Consider the following 19,361-nt stretch of genomic DNA (forward strand, 5'->3'; position numbering starts at 1 on the left):
AATATGTGGTCGTGCATTATCCTGCTGAAATGTATGGTTTCGCAGGGATCGAATGGAAGGTAGAGCCACGGGTCATTACACATCTGAAATGAACGTCCACTGTTCAAAGTGCTGTCAATGTGAACAAGAGGTGTCCAAGACATGTAACCAATGGCACCCCATACCATCACGCCGGTTGATACACCAGTATGGCGCTGACGAATACATGCTTCCAATGTGTGTTCACCGTGATGTCGCCAAACACGGATGCGACCATCATGATGCTGTAAAGAGAACCTGCATTCATCCGAAAAAATGACATTTTGTCATTTGTGCACCGAAGTTCGTCATTGAGTACACCATCACAGGCACTCCTGTCTGTGATGCAGCATCAAGGGTAACAGCAGCCATGGTCTCCGAGCTGATAGTCCATGCTGCTGCAAATGTTGTCGAACTGTTCGTGCAGATGGTTGTTGTCTTGCAAACGTCCCCCCATCTGTTGACTCATGGATCGAGACGAGGCTGCACGATCTGTTACGGCCATGCGGATAAGATGCCTGTCATCGTGACTGCTAGCGATATGAGGCCATTTGGATCCAGCACGGCATTCCGTATTACCCTCCTGAACCCACCAATTCCATGTTCTGCTAACAGTCATAGGATCTCGACCACCACAATCAGCAATGTCGCGATACGATAAACCGCAATCATGATAGGCTACAATCCGACCTTTATCAAAGTCGGAAATGTGATGGTAGGCATTTCTCCTTACACAAGGTATCACAACAATGTTTCACCAGGCAACGCCAGTCAACTGCTGTTTATGTATGGGAAATCGGTTCGAAATTTTCCTCATGTCAGCACGTTGTGTGAATGCTCTTAAAAGCTAATCATTTGCATATCACAGCATCTTCTTCCTGTCGGTTAAATTTCGCATCTGTAGTACGTCATCTTCATGGTGTAGCAATTTTAATGGTCAATAGTGTATTATGCTGAGCTAATAATTTCTTATGTACAAGTGCCCACAACCATTTTGTGGAACACTTATTATGCCTCTACTGCTTGTGATACCATTTTGTTTTGGTACAGATGATCTGAAGACAGTCTTGAAAGCGATAATTCTATTGTTAAAAAAGTACAGTTGTATATACCAACACTAACTCTGTCCAGGATTGGATACACAGAACATCTATCTTGTTGGTGTGATGTGAATGTATCTTGTAGCGTTTATTAACATTACATTACAATGGCATTTCATTTTTACCGTACAGAAAAGACTCAATGGAAGAACTATTACAATTATTGATCTGAACAACCGCCAAGATGAAGCCCTCCACACTTCTCTATTCATCCTTTCGCCCCCAGTATCTCCCGTGTCTTTTTCAGCCTTCCTTCCTCCCCTTTTCTACTTACATCTTACATTATTACCCAACTATCTCCTATCTACACACACAGGTTTCATTTTTCATTTTTTATTTCATGTTGTTGTTGTGGTCTTCAGTCTAGAGACTGGTTTGATGCAGCTCTCCATGCTGCTCTATCCTGTGGGAGGTTCTTCATCTCCCAGTACCTACTGCAACCTACATCTTTCTGAATCTGTTTAATGTATTCATCTCTTGGTCTCCCTCTACGATTTTTACTCTCCACGCTGCCCTCCAATACTAAATTGGTGATCCCTTGATGCCTCAGAATATGCCCTACCAACTGATCCCTTCTTCTAGTCAAGTTGTGCCCCATATTTCTCTTCTCCCCAATTCTATTCAATACCTCCTCATTAGTTATGTCATCTACCCATCTAATCTTTAGCATTCGTCTGCAGCGCCACATTTCGAAAGCTTCTATTCTCTTCTTGTTTAAACTATTTATCGTCCATGTTTCACTTCCATACATGGCTACACTCCATACAAATACTTTCAGAAATGACTTCCTGACACTTAAATCTATACTCTATGTTAACAAATTTCTCTTCTTCAGAACACTTTCCTTGCCATTGCCAGTCTACATTTTATATCCTCTCTACTTCGACCATCATCAGTTATTTTGCTCCCCAAATAGCAAAACTCATTTACTACTTTAAGCGTCTCATTTCCTAATCTAATTCCCACAGCGTCACTCGATTTAATTCGACTACATTGCATTATCCTCATTTTGCTTTTGTTGATGTTTATCTTACATCCTCCTTTCAAGACACTGTCCATTCCGTTCAGCTACTATTCCAGGTCCTTTGCTGTCTCTGACAGAATTACAATGTCATCAGCAAACCTCAAAGTTTTTGTTTCTTCTCCATGGATTTTAATTCCTACTCCAAATTTTCTTTTGTTTCCTTTACTGCTTGCTCAATATACAGATTGAACAACATCGGGGAGAGGCTACAACCCTGTCTCACTCCCTTCCCAACCACTGCTTCCCTTTCATGTCCCTCGACTCATATAACTGCCATCTGGTTTCTATACAAATTGTAAATAGCCTTTCACTCCCTGTATTTAACCCCTGCCACCTTCAGAATTTGAAAGAGTATTCCAGTCAAATTGTCAAAAGCTTTCTCTAAGTCTACAAATGCCTTTCCTTAATTTATTTTCTACGATAAGTCATAGGGTCAGTATTTGTTCCAACATTTCTACAGAATCCAAACTGATCTTCCCTGAGGTCGGCTTCTACCAGTTTTTCCATTCGTCTGTAAAGAAGTCGTGCTAGTATTTTGCAGCTGTGGCTTATTAAACTGATTGTTCGGTAATTTTCACATCTGTCAACACTTGCTTTCTTTGGGATAGGAATTATTATATTCTTCTTGAAGTCTGATGGTATTTCGCCTGTCTCATACATCTTGCTCAATAGATGGTAGAATTTTGTTAGGCCTGGCTCTCCCACGGCTGTCAGTAGTTATAATGGAATGTTGTCTACTCTTTCAGTGCTCTGTCAAACTCTTCACGCAGTATCATATCTCCTATTTCAACTTTGTCTACATTCTCTTCCATTTCTATAATATTGTCCTGAAGTACATCACCCTTGCATAGACCTTCTATATACTCCTTCCACCTTTTTGCTTTCCCTTATTTGCTTAGAACTGGGTTTCCATCTGAGCTATAGATATTCATGCAAGTAGGTCTCTTTTCTCCAAAGGTCTCTCTAATTTTCCTGTAGGCAGTATATATCTTACCACTAGTGATATGCGCCTCTACAGCCTTACATCTGTCCTCTAGCCATCCCTGCTTAGCCATTTTGCACTTCCTATCAATCTCATTTTTGAGATGTTTGTATTCCTTTTTGCCTGTTTCATTTACTGCATTTTTGTATTTTCTCCTTTCATCAATTAAATTCAACATCTCTTCTGATACTCAAGGATTTCTATTAGGCCTTGTCTTTTTACCTACTTGATCCTCTGCTACCTTCACTATTTTGTCTCTCAAAGCTACCCATTCTTCTTCTACTGTATTTCTTTCCCCATTCTTGTCAATCGTTCCCTAATGTTCTCCCTGAAGCTCTCTACAATCTCTGGTTTAGTCAGTTTATCCAGGTCCCATCTTCTCAAATTCCAACCTTTTTGCATTTCTTCAGTTTTAATCTACAGTTCATAACCAATAGATTGTGTTCAGAGTCCACATCCGCCTTGGAAATGTCTTACAATTTAAAATCTGGTTCCTGAATCTCTGTCTTACCATTAAATAATCTATCTGAGACCTTCCAGTATCTCCAGGCTTCTTCCATGTATACAACCTTATTATATGATTTTTGAACCAAGTGTTAGCTATGATTAAGTTATGCTCTGTGCATAATTCTACCAGGTGGCTTCTTCTTTCATTCCTTACTCCCATTCCATATTCACCTACTATGTTTCCTTCTCTTACTTTTCCTACTATTGAGTTCCAGTCACCCATGACTATTAAATTTTCATCTTCCTTCACTATCTCAATAATTTCTTTTATCTCATCATACATTTCATCAACATCTTCGTCATCTGCAGAGCTAGTTGGCATATAAACTTGTACTACTGTGGTAGGTGTGGGCTTCAAATCTATCTTGGCCGCAATAATGTGTTCACTATGCTGTTTGTAGTAGCTTACCCGCATTACTATTTTCCTATTTATTATTAAACCTACTCCTGCATTACCCCTATTTGGTTTTGTATTTATAACCCTGTATTCACCTGACCAGAAGTCTTGTTCCTCCTGCCACTGAACTCCACTAATTCCCACTATATCTAACTTTAACCTATCCATTTCCCTTTTTTCCGATTAAGGGATCTGACATTCCACACTCCGATCCGTAAAACGAGTTTTCTTTCTCCTGATAACAATATCCTCCTTAGTAGTCCCCACCCGGAGATCTGAATGGGGGACTATTTTACCTCCGGAATATTTTACCCAAGAGGACGCCATCATCACTTAACCATACAGTAAAGCTGCATGCCCTCGGGAAAAATGACGGCTGCAGTTTCCCCTTGCTTTCAACCGTTCGCAGTACCAGCATAGCAAGGCCGTTTTGATTAGTGTTCCAAGGCCAGATCAGCCAATCATCCAGACTGTTGCTCCTGCAACTACTGAAAAGGCTGCTGCCCCTCTTCAGGAACCACATGTTCGTCTGGCCTCTCAACAGATACACCTCTGTTGTGGTTGCACCTACGGTATGGCTATCTGTATCGCTGAGGCACACAAGCCTCCCCACCAACAGCAAGGTCCATGGTTCATGGTTCTTTTTCTTCACATATTTCAATTTTCTCCATTTTATTTCCAAATCCTTCCAATTTTATCTTTTGTTTCAATTTAAACTTTTTCATTCCTTTTGTGGGATCTAAACAATTTAACCACTGCCACATCAAATTCTTTATGTACCTGATAATCTACCTGATTCAAGTTGCTCAGTGATTCTTTTTTCTTTTCACCAATGGTGCTTTTAACTCCCCCGTCAATCCATATTTTCTCCCATCTTCTGACGATGGAAGATTTTATTCAACAGTGGATATTTAAGACATAAAAATATCTTTAAGAGTAAATGTAAATATCAGTTTCTTAAAGAATTTTGAAAATTGTTTACCTTTACAAGAATTTCCCTGATCTCTGGACCCTCACGGTGTCCCAGAAGTGATATGTAGATGCCAAACTCGTAAAAATATGCACCAAACTTGTAGAGATCTACAACACAAGAATCTGCCTTGAGAATTTCCCTGAAACAAAATATTATGACAGTTACAAACAACACAATGACAGAGCAGACTACAAATAATAAGAATGAACCAACACATTCAAGTCATAACACAGTGCTAGTTTGGTAAATAGTGCTACATAGTAAAATCTGGAGAACTATGTGATACTTTACTAATGGGCTGTTGTGAAAGACAGCAAACACAACCACTTTGTAATCAGTTGCTGGTAAATTTTAAACGGAAGTATCTGTCAACTTAGGATACTCCCACAAAAGCTCAGGTAGCGTTTTAACAGAACTTGAACATTTATTCACAGTTTACAAAGTTCCAGAACTAATAACCACATTAACAAAAGTTCGCACTTCTCGTGTTTTTATGTGAAGTACCAACTAAATAGAGTTCCCTCACTGATTGGATAGTGGAGGTTCAGCTGTCTCAGCATAAAGGCTCTCCACGGGGCTGGTGTAAAAAGCTCCAGATGCTAAATGCAATCCATGGTGGTTGACAGAGTCTAGATGCCAAAGAATAGATGGCTGTTCAGAGGAGTAACCTATGCTTCCAATGTCCAATTCAAGCACACTAAGGTGTGACACAGGCGGAGGACGACGACTCGGTCCGCTCCCTAGGAGGGACCACTCAGAACACGGAGTGTTGAGGGATCGCACATTGCGAGTCAAAAGATATGAAATGTGGGAAGACCAGCACAGTTTTCTGTCAAACATAAGTCCCAAGAATTTGGCAATGTCAGCAAATGGAAGGTAGACAGGGCCTAGATGTAGGGATGGCGGATAAAACTCTGTATGACGCCAAAAATTTTAACAGATGGTCTTGCTGGAAGAAAATCCGAAGCCGGTTTCGCTGTTCCATGAGTGGAAGCAATCGAGAGATCCTTGAAGATGTTGTTCAAGAAGGCTGGTCCATTGAGAGCTGTAGTAGATTGTAAAATCATCGACAAAGAGGTAGCCCGAGACATCGGGTAGGAGATAATCGATAATTGGATTTATGACCATGGCAAACAGTACAATACTTAGCACGAAGCCCTGGGGCATCTCATTTTCTTGGGTGAAAGTATGGGAGAGAGTAGTGGTCATCCACACCTTAAATGCTTAAATGTGCGCTCTGTCATAAATTCAAGGATGAAAAGGGATAGCCGACCTCAAAAGCCCCAAGAGAACAGTGTGCTGAAGATGTCTGTCCTCCAACAGGTATAATAGTATGCCCTCTCCAGACCAAGCGTTAAAGCTACCGTTTGGCATTTCCTGAGAAAACTGTTTATCATGTAAGTGGAGAGAGTAACAAGATGATCAACTGTGGAACAATGCTTTCGGAAACCGCATTTGGCATGTGTTAAAAGGTTTAGGGACTCCAGCCACCAGCCTAAATGGCACTTTACCATACACTCCAAAACCTTACATACACTACTCATGAGAGAGATGGTGTGATAGCTAGAGGGGAGATGTTTATCTCTTTCCAGGTTTCGGAACAGGAATGAAGATGGCATCCCGCCATCTTCTGAGAAATGTACTGTAGGTCCAAATTTGATTATGAAGACAAAGGAGGTAACACAGACTATGGTATGATAAATGCAGCAACATTTGGATGTTGATGCTGTCTCGTCCTGGAGTAGAAGATGGAGAGTGTGTGTTGGAGTTCCTGCTTAGAAAAAAATGGTACTACAGCTTTCGCAATTTTGAGATGAGAAAGCAAGAGGTTGCACTTCTGCTGCTCGTTTCCTCGGGAGAAAGGCTGGTGGGTAATTTGAAGAGCTCAAAATCTCAGCAAAGTGCTCACCCAATGAGTTAGAAATTGCGACCGGGTTCACTTAAGTACCTCGCATGACTGTTAACCCAGAGGTCAGGGAGAAACTAGACATGCCGGATAACTGTTGAATTCAACTCAAAACTACAGATGAGGGAGTGAAGGTGTTAAAGGAGCTGGTAAAGAAGTCCCAGCTTGCCTTCACCCTATCGCAGATGATGCAACGGCATCGTGCACATAACTGCTTATAGTGGGAACAGTTGGCCAACATAGGATGATTGCAAAAAACGCAAAGAGCACGCCTCCTCTCATGTATTGTGTCATGGCATGCCTCATTTCACCAAGGAACTGGGAGGGGGGGGGGGGGGGGGGGGCACCAGGTCAAAGGGGAGGTACAAGGTAGTGAATGTTCTGCAACTGTAAGGATAACTTCCGTAACATGAGTGACATGATCGTCGATGCTAGGAAACTGATGGATCAAATGCTGCTATAGAGGAGAAAAGTGCCCAATCGGCTTGAAACTACCAGTGTCTTGGGTGCATAGATGGCAGTTGTGGCTGTAGTCGAAGGACACTCGAATGTGTATCAGCAAGAGCAAACCATCCAAAGTGCCGAGCTAGCAGAACAGTACCAACCGAAAGGTCCAAATGAGAGTAGGTTGACGTGGAGGCATACAAAAAAGTAGGTTACCCTGTGTTGAGGCAAACAAGACCCGCTTGGTGGAAGAGATCGATCAATAGGGAGCCTCTCAGACAAGGACATGGAGATCCTCAAAGCAGGCAGTGGGCGTTCAAGTCCCCAACCAACAAATAGGGGGGTGGGAGCTGACCAAGGAGATGAAGGAGATGGGCTCTTGCCATTGGTGTGGGCGATAGAATGTAAATGGTACAGAGAGGTGTATCCAAAAAGGAAAAGACGTACAGTGGCAGTTTGGGAGGAACTGTTGAAGGGGCTTGGGTGATAATGGGTAGTATCATGAAGAAGAATCATAATCCCCCAAGTGTTGGAGTGGCATCAACAGAGGGGAGATCAAACCAGACTGACTGGAAATGAGGGAAGACAAAGCGATAATGCGGACATAGCTTTGTTTCCTACAAACAGAAGACGACCGGGATCATAAGAGGATCGACAATTCATCCCAATTGGAGCGAATTCTGCAGATATTCCAATGGATAGACACAGGGTGGCCAGAAAAGGGAAAAATATCACCAAGGTTGCCATCAACTCAACGACCGCTGAGAGTTGGCAGCCGACGGCATGGAAAGGCATTCAGCCAAAGGCAGAAGATCCTGATCCATGGATTGTTTGGGGACAGCTCCTGCCGCCAGTAATTGGCTGGTTGATCAGCCGCCAGCGGTGTGTCTCGGCAAAGCGGTGTGTCTCGGCGGCACGGAAGACGGCCGAGGGCGGCTACCGCTGGGTGGCACTGTAGAAGACACATGCTGTGGTGGAGAAGGAGAGGAACTTCCTTATGAGCCTTCTTGGAAGCAGGACATTGAGATGGAAGAGGAGTTGATGGATGTGAGGCCTGGGTATGTAAAAAATCTTCACAATAGGTGCTTTTTTGGAAGTTCGGGTGTCCGATTTTGAGGTCTGTGATTTAACAAAAGCTGATGAAGGTTGAGCCCTAGAGTGAGCTGGTGATAGTGGGGAGGTGGAACGGGTGATCTTTGAGATGGCCAGTATGACGACTGCGGCACTAAAGGTGAGATTGCAAGTCTGCGTGGCTACTTCCTTAGTAGAGCGAGGAAAGGCAGGGACAGTGCCTTTATTTACCCACTGGGAGCACAGTGGGCTTTCTACTGGCAAGTAACTTACCTTTTCCTTCACTCTGATTTCCTGAATAATGCGTTCATCTCTAAAAATAGGGGAATATCTAGAGGAAGCAGCATGGTCGCCCATACAGTTGAAGAAACAAGTAGATGGAGGTGGACAATCATTCTCATGGGCATCCCTCCTACACGTAGCGCATTTGGCCATATTGGAACACGACTGGCTGGTATGATTAAACAACTGGCACCGATAGAAACGTGTAGGGTTGGGGTTGTAAGGTCAAACAGAAATTATCTCATATCCCACTTTAATGTTTGATGGAAGCTGAACTCTGTCAAACGTCAAGAAGTGAGTGCGTATCGCTACCAATTCCTTTTCAACCCTTTTCATGACTCGATGTACAGCCAGTACGACCTGATCAGAAAGGTAATGTTGAATGTCCTCATTGGATAATCCATCAAGCGATCTTGTATAAACCACCCCGCGCGATGAATTTCAGGTACGGTGCACTTCCACCCAGGCAAAGAAGGTGTGTAGCAGTGTAATTCGAAGCAATTTATGTTCCTGGAGTGCACCGTCTGTTTCTAACTACAAGGTGCCATTTCGTAACCAGGAACAAGACTTTACAAGACCTACAGTTGCATCAACATCCTTCTGAATAATGAAAGATTTGACTGTGAAGAAGTCTTGACCTTCATCAGATCGAGAAACAACTAGGAACTTTGGCACTGAAAGAAGAATTGTCCATGGCTGAGACTCATCTAGCTTTCTCTTGTGGGCAGAAATTGTAGAATTAGAAGAAACCATTGTGCAAGTATCCACCAGGATTACTGGCATCTCCGGCTGTGCTCTCCTTCCAAGTGGGGACCCTCTCTGAGGGCACTCCCGCCTTAGGTGATTGTCCACATCTCAGGTCACACCTCCTGAGAAATGGCACGTTCGGAAGGTGCTAGGTCGGGTAATCATCGCTCCCTGGACGTGGCCTTTACCAAGGGGTACGTACGTGTCCTACTTCTCTACCCAAGGCGGGGAATTACACGTTACCCCATCACCTGGTTACACGTGGGAACATGTGGGTCAGCCTTCAGGCATGCACAGGGAGGAAAGAACGAGAAAGGGAGGAACAAAAAAAAAAGGAAAGAAGAGAACAATTGTCAAATGCCGCAGCGGAGAAGAAGGTAAAGAAAAGAGTCCAGGAAAAGAGGACAAAGTAAGGATAGAGGATTTCCAGTAGAGAAATAAAAGAAGAGAAACCCCGTCTTACAGTCACAAGCGTCCATCTCTGGACGCAGGCACAAAACATATTCCCGAAGAGAGGAAGATGGGGAAGGGGTGGGGTGGGGAGGAAGGATTGGGGACAGAGAGGGATGTGGAAAGGGAAGGTATGCAGCCCGGAAAGGAATGAGAGCTGCACTAGCTTGGGGCCCCGTGCTCGCCACGCATGTATCCACAAAAGAGTTTTGGACCCCATGAGGAGCTGAGGGAATGTAGCTGTCATTTACAAGTACAATGTTTTCGTCTTCAGGTCATTTATGAGTGAAAATTTATTTTCTTGGGTATTACTTGCATTAAGTAACTAAGTACAGGGTTATTCTAAGTGATGAACCCATTTTCAAAACTTCGTATTTATACAAGTACAAATCCAAAATGAGCAAGTTTTATACTAATGAAAAGAGGAAGTTTCAAAGTTTTTTGTCATTATGTTTGATATAAATTTAATAATTTGTAATTAGGTTTTAATATTTATTTAATAATTAGAAATGTGATAAATTTTATAAGTGTTCAATGCGGCCACCATTGGCTGCACGGCAAACATTGATGCTGTAGCCAAACTTGCCTGAAACACACAAAAGTGTATCTGCTGTTACTGAGTGCATGGCAGCATGGCTGTAGATCATTCAGAGTGGTTGGTAGAGGCGGAACTTAAACAGCTTCCTTCACATAACCCATAAGACATAATCGCAGGGTGTGAGATCAGGAGATCTCAGTGGCCAGAAGTGCAGAGACAAGTCCTCAAGAGCCCTGCGACCAATGCAGTGCTGAGGAAGGGATTCATTCAAAACGCCTCATACATCTCGGTGTCAATGGGGTGGAGCTTCAGCCTGTTGGAAAATGAAGACCTGGGAATCTTCCATAACTTGAAGGAACAGCCATTGTTCCAACATGTCCAGGTATGTGATTCCCATTATAATTCTTTCGGAAAAGAAAAATGGTCCATAAACCTCTGTACAGTATACGGCACAGAACATGTTGATCTCTGGTAAGTCTCTTTAGTGTTGAAATGGCGAATGTGCATTTTCCAAACCCCATATGCGAACATTGTGTCTGTTGACTTTTCGACTAAGGTAGAACGTCGCTAAAAATTTCATGCTGTAGGAATGCGTCATCCTCCATTATTGGTAGCACATAACCACAAAATGTGAGATGCTTTTCTTTTTCATTGGGGCTGAGAGCCTGCACAAGCTGTAAGTGGTAGGGCTTGTACAGCAAATGCTGTCTCAGAACTTTCCATACAGTTGGTTGGGTATTCCAAGTTCTTGACTGGCTCTATTGGGACTGCGCACAAAACTTTCTTGAATCTGTCGGACATCATCCTCTGACACATGCGGTAGGCTGGTGCTTTTTTCTTAAACTTTGAAACTTTCTCTTTTCACTGGTATAAAGCTTGTTCATTTTGGATCTGTACTTGAATGCATACGAATTTTTGAAAATGAGTTCATCATTTAGAATAACCCTGTAAATTATGCTTCATCAAATAATACTGCTAATAAAAGTTTTTTTTTTTTTTAACAACAACTTGTGGGTTTAAATTAATAGGGACGAAGTGCTGAGCAGTTAGCAATGATTTATTGGGAAAAGTACAAATTCAAAACATAAGGTAACAGGCTGTATACCAAAATTACAAGCTTTGTATGAACAAAACTATGTAACTTTTTGGCGAAGCACCTAATTTGTCTTCTGAACAAAAACTTGAAAATATTCCATACATTAAATCATGAAGTAGGATCATCAGTAGATATTAAAGTGGTTCCAGCAGGAGTTGATCATATCTCAGAAACTGGCAATACCAGGATTAAACTGTTTGTTTTCAACGAACCAACACTTTTTTTTTACTGCAATAATAAGTTCCTTATGACAGATCCTTTACAGTAGTACGAAAATGAAGATTTCACCAATGATCTGCACCAAGTATGCTGTTACCGCTTCTCCACTGACAACATAATACTTTTATACTGGCATGTCCATCTCTCGTGACATCTAGTCATCAATTCTGCATTATGTGGGGGTGGGGCAGATACTTTTGATCAGCCATGCTGAGACTGGTTTCAGTGACCATGAGGTAGTTGTAGCAATAATGATTGCCAAAATACAAAAGTTAATTAAAACAAGTAGAAATATTTACATGGTCAGTAAACTAAATAAAGAGGCAGTAGTGTCATATATCTCAAACAGGAACTCAAAACTTTTGCTTTTTGGCAGGAGTGTGTATATCAACTGCGGCTCAAGTGTAAAAGAGTAGTTGATTATGCACTGGATCAATTTGTATAGAGTGTTTATAAATAAATGGTGCAGTTTTAAAAATTAATACTAAATCAATTTATTATTTTATACCAGCAAACCTGACAGTACAAGCAGCAGCAACTGTCCAAGGTTTTCATGGGCCACGCACTGTTCGCTTGTCATGCTTACTACGTAATCGTTTCCGAGACGGCATTGCGACATAAAATGGTATTGTGTGGTTACAGTGCAACATGAATTTCATGCATGGTTTAGGAAGGCCCCACGCCCAGAATAACAAAGGTAGGTGACACCAACAGTTCATAGGAACCAGATGCCTTTGTATGTGGAAGAGTCCTCCTTGACCTCGTGTCAGATGCAAATGTTGAAAGAGTGCACGAGGCATTTCACCACAGTCCTCGCAAGTCACTTAGTAAAGCAAACTGGGATTAGTGCATACCCTAACACCAGCAGACAAAGTGAAAAGGGATGACTTTCTTGAAGGACTGCAGTTCAAATGGAGGATGCTGGTTTTGTGTAAAGATTCATCTGCTGCAATGAAGCCACTTCCTGTGTAAGTCACACGATGAACACACATAATGTCCATAGCTGGAAAGAGAACAAGCACATGCACTGGTAGAACATCCCTGTGACTTTCGACAAATGATCATTTTCCATTCAGTGTCACACAAGAAAGTGCCAATTTATCTATGAACAACAAATGGTGATGGGTACCTCATTTTGAGACACGTTGGAAACCTGGCTGTTACCCGAGCCAGGCACCAGTTATGAAGATTACATTTTACAACTGGCAGTGCTCCACCCCAATTTCAGAGGAATGTACAAGAATTTCTCAATCGTGTTCACCACCGATGCTGGATTGGATGTACTGCAGCAGCAGACGACAACCTTCTCCCCTCGTCACCCCATTTGCCAGATTTAATACCCTGAGATTTCTTCCAATCGGAGCTTGAGAAAGTTTACATGCTGCCAATGCCCGTATCCCTTCAGGAAGTGTGTGGCTGGATAAATCACGCACTGCACACCACAATGGAGAATATGCTGCACTGAATATGAGAAGAGTTTGATTACTATGTAGATGTGTGACAGAGGGTGAACATACTGAAGGATTGTGATTAATGCATCAAGAACTTGTGACAGTTGCCACTGCTTATGCTGTAAGGTTTGTCTATATAAAGCACTAAATTAAATTATTTTTAGTTTTTAAAACCACACTGTTCATATATAAACATCCTGTATATGGTGGAATAGATCATGATGGGAGGGACTCTCCATGATGTTTTTCTTTCGTATTCATTAGTGTTCTGACTGGTGAGTGCAGCCCTCCCACCCTTTCCCATAAATTCCTCTCATGTCAACCTCTTCATCTTAGAGAAGCATGTGCACCCTACATACACAATTATTAGTTGGATATTTTCCAATCTCTGTCTTCCCCATCAGTTTTTACCTTCTACAGCTTACCCTAGCACCATGGAAGTTATTCCCTGACATGTTAACACATCCCATCATCCTGTCCCTTCTTGTCAGTATTCTCCATATGTTGAAAAGAACATATGGAGAATCTCCAGTTCCATAGTTAACCACCTCATTTTTTATCTAACCACTCCACATAATTTTCAAAATGTTTCGATTCTCTTGTATTTGAGCTTTCCCAAAGTCCACATTTTACTACCACACAGTGCTCTGCTCCAAACGCACATTTTTAGAAATTTTTTGCTACTAGTAAACTTTCTTTGATCAGCAATGCCCTCTTTGCCTCTGTTTTCTCTGTCCCCCTTGTTTTGTCTATCATGTGTTAGCTTTCTTCCAACGTAGCAGAATACCGGTCTTTTTACAAAACATTATTGAGAAAATCTAACAATAGAAACTCCAGGTAGGCATATGAAAAATATTAGGAAAAGGATAGATTTCTACACACTATAGAGACGACACACTGAGTTGCAGTTAGGCACAACAAAAAGACTATTACACATTTAATTTTCAGTCAAAGCCTTTTTCAGAAAAGAAACACACACACACACACACACACACACACACACACACACACACACACACACACACGTGTGCAAGCAAGCACACGCCAAATATACTCCAGCTGACTGCAGTACGATTCTACTGATGCTAACATACATTTAATGTGGGACCACAATGGCAACGTAAGTGAAACTAGTGCTCATACGGAAGTGTAAAGAGAGTTATTTTTTATTTGCTCCATTTGCGAGTGGAACAGGAATGAGAATGACTAGCAGTGGTACAAGGTACCCTCTGCCACGCACCGTATGGTGGCTTACGGAGTATGTATGCACAAACATAAGTACTTATTAGACTGTTCATTCTATTTAACAGGTCCTGCAAACCTTCCTCTCTTTCACTTAGGACAGCAACAAGATCAGCAAAACTTATCATTGATAGCTTACACCTTGAATTTTAATCCCACATTTCTTTCATTTCTGCCACTGTATAGATTGAATGCCAATTGCAAAAGACTGCTTCCCTCCATTACAAGTGTTTCAATCTGAGTGCTAGAATCTGAGCATTCCATTCTTAACATTCCCCCTTGGTTCTTATAGATATTGTGCATTGTCCATCTTCCCCTATAGCTTACTCCTATTTTTCTCAAAATTTCGAACATCTTGCACCACTTTACATTGTTAATCTTGTTTTACAGGTTGACAAATCATGTTAATGTTTCTTAATTTTCTTTGACAGTCTTTCTTCTATCATTAAGCCCAATGTCAGAACTGCATTTCCAGTGTCTTTACTGTTCCTGAAGTCAAAGTGATCATCACCCAACAAACCCTCAATTTTCTTTTCCATTCTTCTGTGTATTATTCTTGTCAGCAACTTAGATGCATGAGCTGTTAAGTTGATTGTGAGATAGTTATCACACTTATCTGTCATTGCTATCTTCAGGATTGTGTTGATATTTTCAGCAAGTCTGATACTAATCTCCAGTTTCGTAGATTCTGCACACCAACTTGAGTAGTCATTTGGTTCCCAGTTCCTTCAATGATTTTAGAAATTCTGAAGGAATGTTATCTACTTCGTCCCTCTTATTTGATCACAATTCTTCCACATCTCTGTTAAACTCTGACTCTAATATCGGATCCCCTAAGTCTTCCATATTGATTCCTCATTTCTTCTTCTATCATGTCATCACACTTTAGCATCATTCTCACAATGAGCTAGATACTTTTAAATTGCTATAAAGTGACCCCAAAGTCATGTTTGGGTTGCTTATTAAGCTTGCTGCAAGCAATCATACTTGTACAGTAATTGAATTGTGTACCTGAGTAATTGAAATATGAAGAAAAGAAATTGAAAAGGTAAGTTTGTACCAAAGGTCAATCATGACACAGCTGCTTAAATGTAAATGCACAGTAATCAATTAACTCAAATGAACAAGCAAAATTAAGTTCAACTGTAAGGATACTGAGAGTAGAAGTCATTGATGGAACTCACTCCAACATAAGAAAAAACATGTCTGCAACAACAGTATTGGATGGCATATACACTACTTTTTCAAAGCAAATATGACCATTATTCCAAAATAGGCAGCAAAGTTAGGTTACTGGCAGCACTGGATTTTTGACCGCACAGCCATTCCGACTGTTTGTAATTTTATAAGTATTTCTATGCATGCCAGAACTGACATTTTTTTCCTGTTTTTTTATTCTTATCATAAACTGAAACTAGCAAAAAAATTGTGATGGGAGACAGCTGTACCATTTACAATGTGTGTTCAATCATCGATCATAACAGTGGCTCATATTTTGCTATTACTTTGCTTCTATCATTATTACTAATTGTTGCTATCACCACAATCATTTGACTCTTTTTGCTGAGTATTAATAAAGGTAAATAAATAATCACAATTCAATTTACACTGAGCTATCTCCTTCCTACAACACATAACCCATTTTTGATTTAAAAGACATCTAACTTATAACTTCAACCTGCATAACACTTCATAACGAATGTTGGTATCCAAGAAAACAGGGCATACTGCTGTACCCCATTCTCATCATGTAAATGTTACTGAGCTAGGAATGCAACAACTGTGTTCCCACCACATGCGATTCCTTGAGCAGGATACCTGCCTGAGAACCAAAGAAATCACCCTTAAAACATAGGACTGAACCAGGGGATTTGAGATAATTTTAATTTGTTTCTGGGATTTATTCTAACCAGCACAAAACTGTGTGTATCTGAATAAACTGCGTCATACCTGTATGCTTCCTTATACACTTTTGGAATGTCCACTGATACAATCTTCTGTCTTTGATGGCCAAGGGCACGTGCCAACCAATATGGTAGTTCCATATTAGTACCAGCATTAATATGCTCACTTTCGGAACCCTGATCGAGGAAACCTAGTAAATAAAACAATTTGCTTGATTATCTTGTTGCATTAATTACCGTTTTTTTTCCCGTGTTAAGTGTAGTCCAGACTGGAAACATCTCATCAGACTCATTTCACCTTTATGAGTAAAGTATTTCAGGTGGCTATGTTGCTGTTGCTATGGTCTTTAGTCTCAAGATCGGTTGATTCAGCTCTCCACATGAGGCAATTAACACTTATTATAGTGCTTCAGCAATACATGTCTTCTTCATATGCACTGAGTGTAGTATCCAATTATCTGCTGATTATAACAGTTACTACCCACAGTTCAACATGGAGATTACTGATTATCTTGTTCAACCGCACTAAAGTTATTTGGAAGCAATTCTTTTCTGTAACAATATAGTCGTACATATGAATTAACAAGCATATTAGTTGATTATCTCTCAGTAGTAGGATGACATTTCTCGCATAATATGAGACAATATGTAATTCTCAAGCAATCACGGGTTGGTTTCAGTAAATTTTAATCGAAAGATGTAGTTGTAACATTTATAGTTATGCCAACGATAATGTTTACTCATAAAAGGAAACGGCGTCTGGTGCGAAAATTTCGCAATCTGCAGTATACCTACGATGGGGAAAAAACTAAATATTATGACACAACCAGCTTCCACGCAAAATCCATATAATCTGAAAGCGAACTGGGTGGTGTTATTTAAAGCCAAACACACATTTTAAAAGGTCACCACCTGAATGAGATTTCTTTTTAATGCTATATGCGGTCCTGTTTTTCATTTAGCGTTATCGGACCAGTTTGCGTATTACAACAGCAGGAAAATCGGATAACGGCATATAAAAGTCGTACCCTTTATACAGACCACTTACCTAAGCGCAACACTTGCACTTCGAATTTACATGGAACACGTTCCTGTGTTGCCATTATATCATCTATCGAAAAATAATCCGGGAAGAAGCTTCTTTCGAAAAACATTTTTCCAACAGCTGACAGATTCAACCCATCAAAGAATAACAACAAAGAAAAGTGACAGGGATTTTCCCGCCACTTTCAAGTTTCAAAGTATTTTGCACAGATAATCCTTCGGCTTCAGCGATATTATCACAGCATACTGCTGCACACAAAGCGAGATCCCCAGCGGTCGACTTTTAGAAACCAAGTGTGTGGTGATGCAGATTAAGGACCCAGGTATCACACACTGCAGCCATTCACCCTTGTGGGCCCTCGTTTGGGAGTAATTGACGAAAAAAAATTTCGGAATTTTGCGTGATGGTCAATAGCGTAAAAAGACGCGTTACATAGTCCATCTGTAGGTGTAATGGCTAGGATAATAGCTCCAAGCTCCACAGGCAAGGGGGAGGTTGCAAGTGATACACAAAGGGGAATCAGTCAGATGAATGGAATGTAGTCTGGAGTTCATTGGAAATTTCCTATTCACAAAATAATACCCTAATGACCGCACTTTTGTTGGTAAATGCAGGTGGTGTATATTCCTCCAGATGTCATGCAAAGAGTGACCGACGTATTTCTTGACTTTGATGACATCTTTCTCGGGTGTTCCCATGTCTAATGTAGCTATATTCTACGAAGAAATATTTGAGGTGGTGAAGTTCATTTGGGATGTGGTGAACGTCTATTGGGACGTCCTGGCTGGCCGGCGCTGTTTCATTTAACAGAAATACTGCAACACTATTGACTGACCGCTTCCACAGTTTATATGTTTTACAGACGTACAATGCTTGTGCTTTATTATACACATCTGTAAGGTTCAATACACTGTTCTCAGTCGGTAGTGTCAACGTTTGGTACTTGATTTTGAAGATGTGGCTGCAGCTGACGAAGTGGCCAAAAGCATCCAAAATCCCGTTCGCCACTTCCCTCCGCATTTGCAGGGCTTGCGTCATGTAATTTAATTTAGAGTATAAATAGATGTTTACGAGAGCTACTCTTTGTATCTCATCAAGAGTACGGAGATTGTGCTGACGTGTAAAAGCACGGATAGTGTTGAGGATTCTTCTGTAATTAACTGCAATGGTCTGCCGAATATTCCTTGTATATTCCACCCAAGACATGTCATGGTGACAGTTTCCTTTATTGGTCAACGTATGGGAACTCCTAATCCACTTCCAATATTCATTATGCCGGACTTATTTCTATTCAGTTTCGCACCAGATACTTGTTCATATTTATTATGTCAAATGCTTTCTCTATCTCGTCCACTTGGGGCGCTGCTATTGCTGTGTGTAACAAAAATGAAACAGTGTGTTGAGATTCTTATATCAGACTGTATTGTTACCACAGTCTAACATAACAGTCGCGACACTTCGCCTCGATTTTGTTGCCTTCAGCGCCAGCAGCGCTCCAAGCGGCCGGTAGGTTGAACTGTGAGTTCGGCGCGATCGTGAAAGCGAATAGTGATTGTTTATTTTAATTTATACAGTGGTTTTTACCATCTGGAGCGTTTGTAGCGCAATAAATTGCAGCAGCAATAGGAAGAAGACACCACAGCTGTCTTTTTTAGGTTTCCTAAGGATCGTGAGAGGTATATACCATCATGTTACTAAACTGTATCGTCAGGATTCATTTGCAAATGTATGTGTATAAATCATGAATGTTTCGTTTTAGGAGGAAAAAATGACTAGTTAATGGCAGACGAGAAGACCTTATGAAGAAAGACCCGGTTTACCTGTATAATAATATTGGGTTTTTTTCGCTACATTTCGAACAAAACCAGGTCATGAACGCAGACAATAACAAACTCGTGTGGAATGCAGTATCCAAACTGTTTGACATTCCAAATAAGCCACCTCAACTGACGATGAAGAAGAAAC

The 19,361-nt window shown here is 41.1% G+C and overlaps 1 protein-coding gene across 1 annotated transcript in view; it reads right to left on the reverse strand.

Annotated features, from left to right (window-relative positions):
• The window catches only part of LOC124798601 (DNA replication complex GINS protein PSF3), a 38,986-nt gene extending 21,413 nt beyond the window's left edge, over window positions 1–17,573 (reverse strand). Inside the window, exons 1-3 of the mRNA XM_047262074.1 lie at window positions 17,400–17,573; window positions 16,398–16,542; window positions 5,011–5,140 (exon numbers count right to left, since the gene is read on the reverse strand). Coding sequence (XP_047118030.1) covers window positions 5,011–5,140; window positions 16,398–16,542; window positions 17,400–17,505 — 381 coding nt within the window. The 5' untranslated portion in view covers window positions 17,506–17,573. The remainder of the gene's footprint in view (window positions 1–5,010; window positions 5,141–16,397; window positions 16,543–17,399) is intronic.
• Between the last annotated feature and the right edge of the window lie 1,788 nt (window positions 17,574–19,361).

This window comes from Schistocerca piceifrons, chromosome 5, assembly GCF_021461385.2.
Source record: "Schistocerca piceifrons isolate TAMUIC-IGC-003096 chromosome 5, iqSchPice1.1, whole genome shotgun sequence".
Classification (NCBI taxonomy): Eukaryota; Metazoa; Arthropoda; class Insecta; order Orthoptera; family Acrididae; genus Schistocerca; species Schistocerca piceifrons.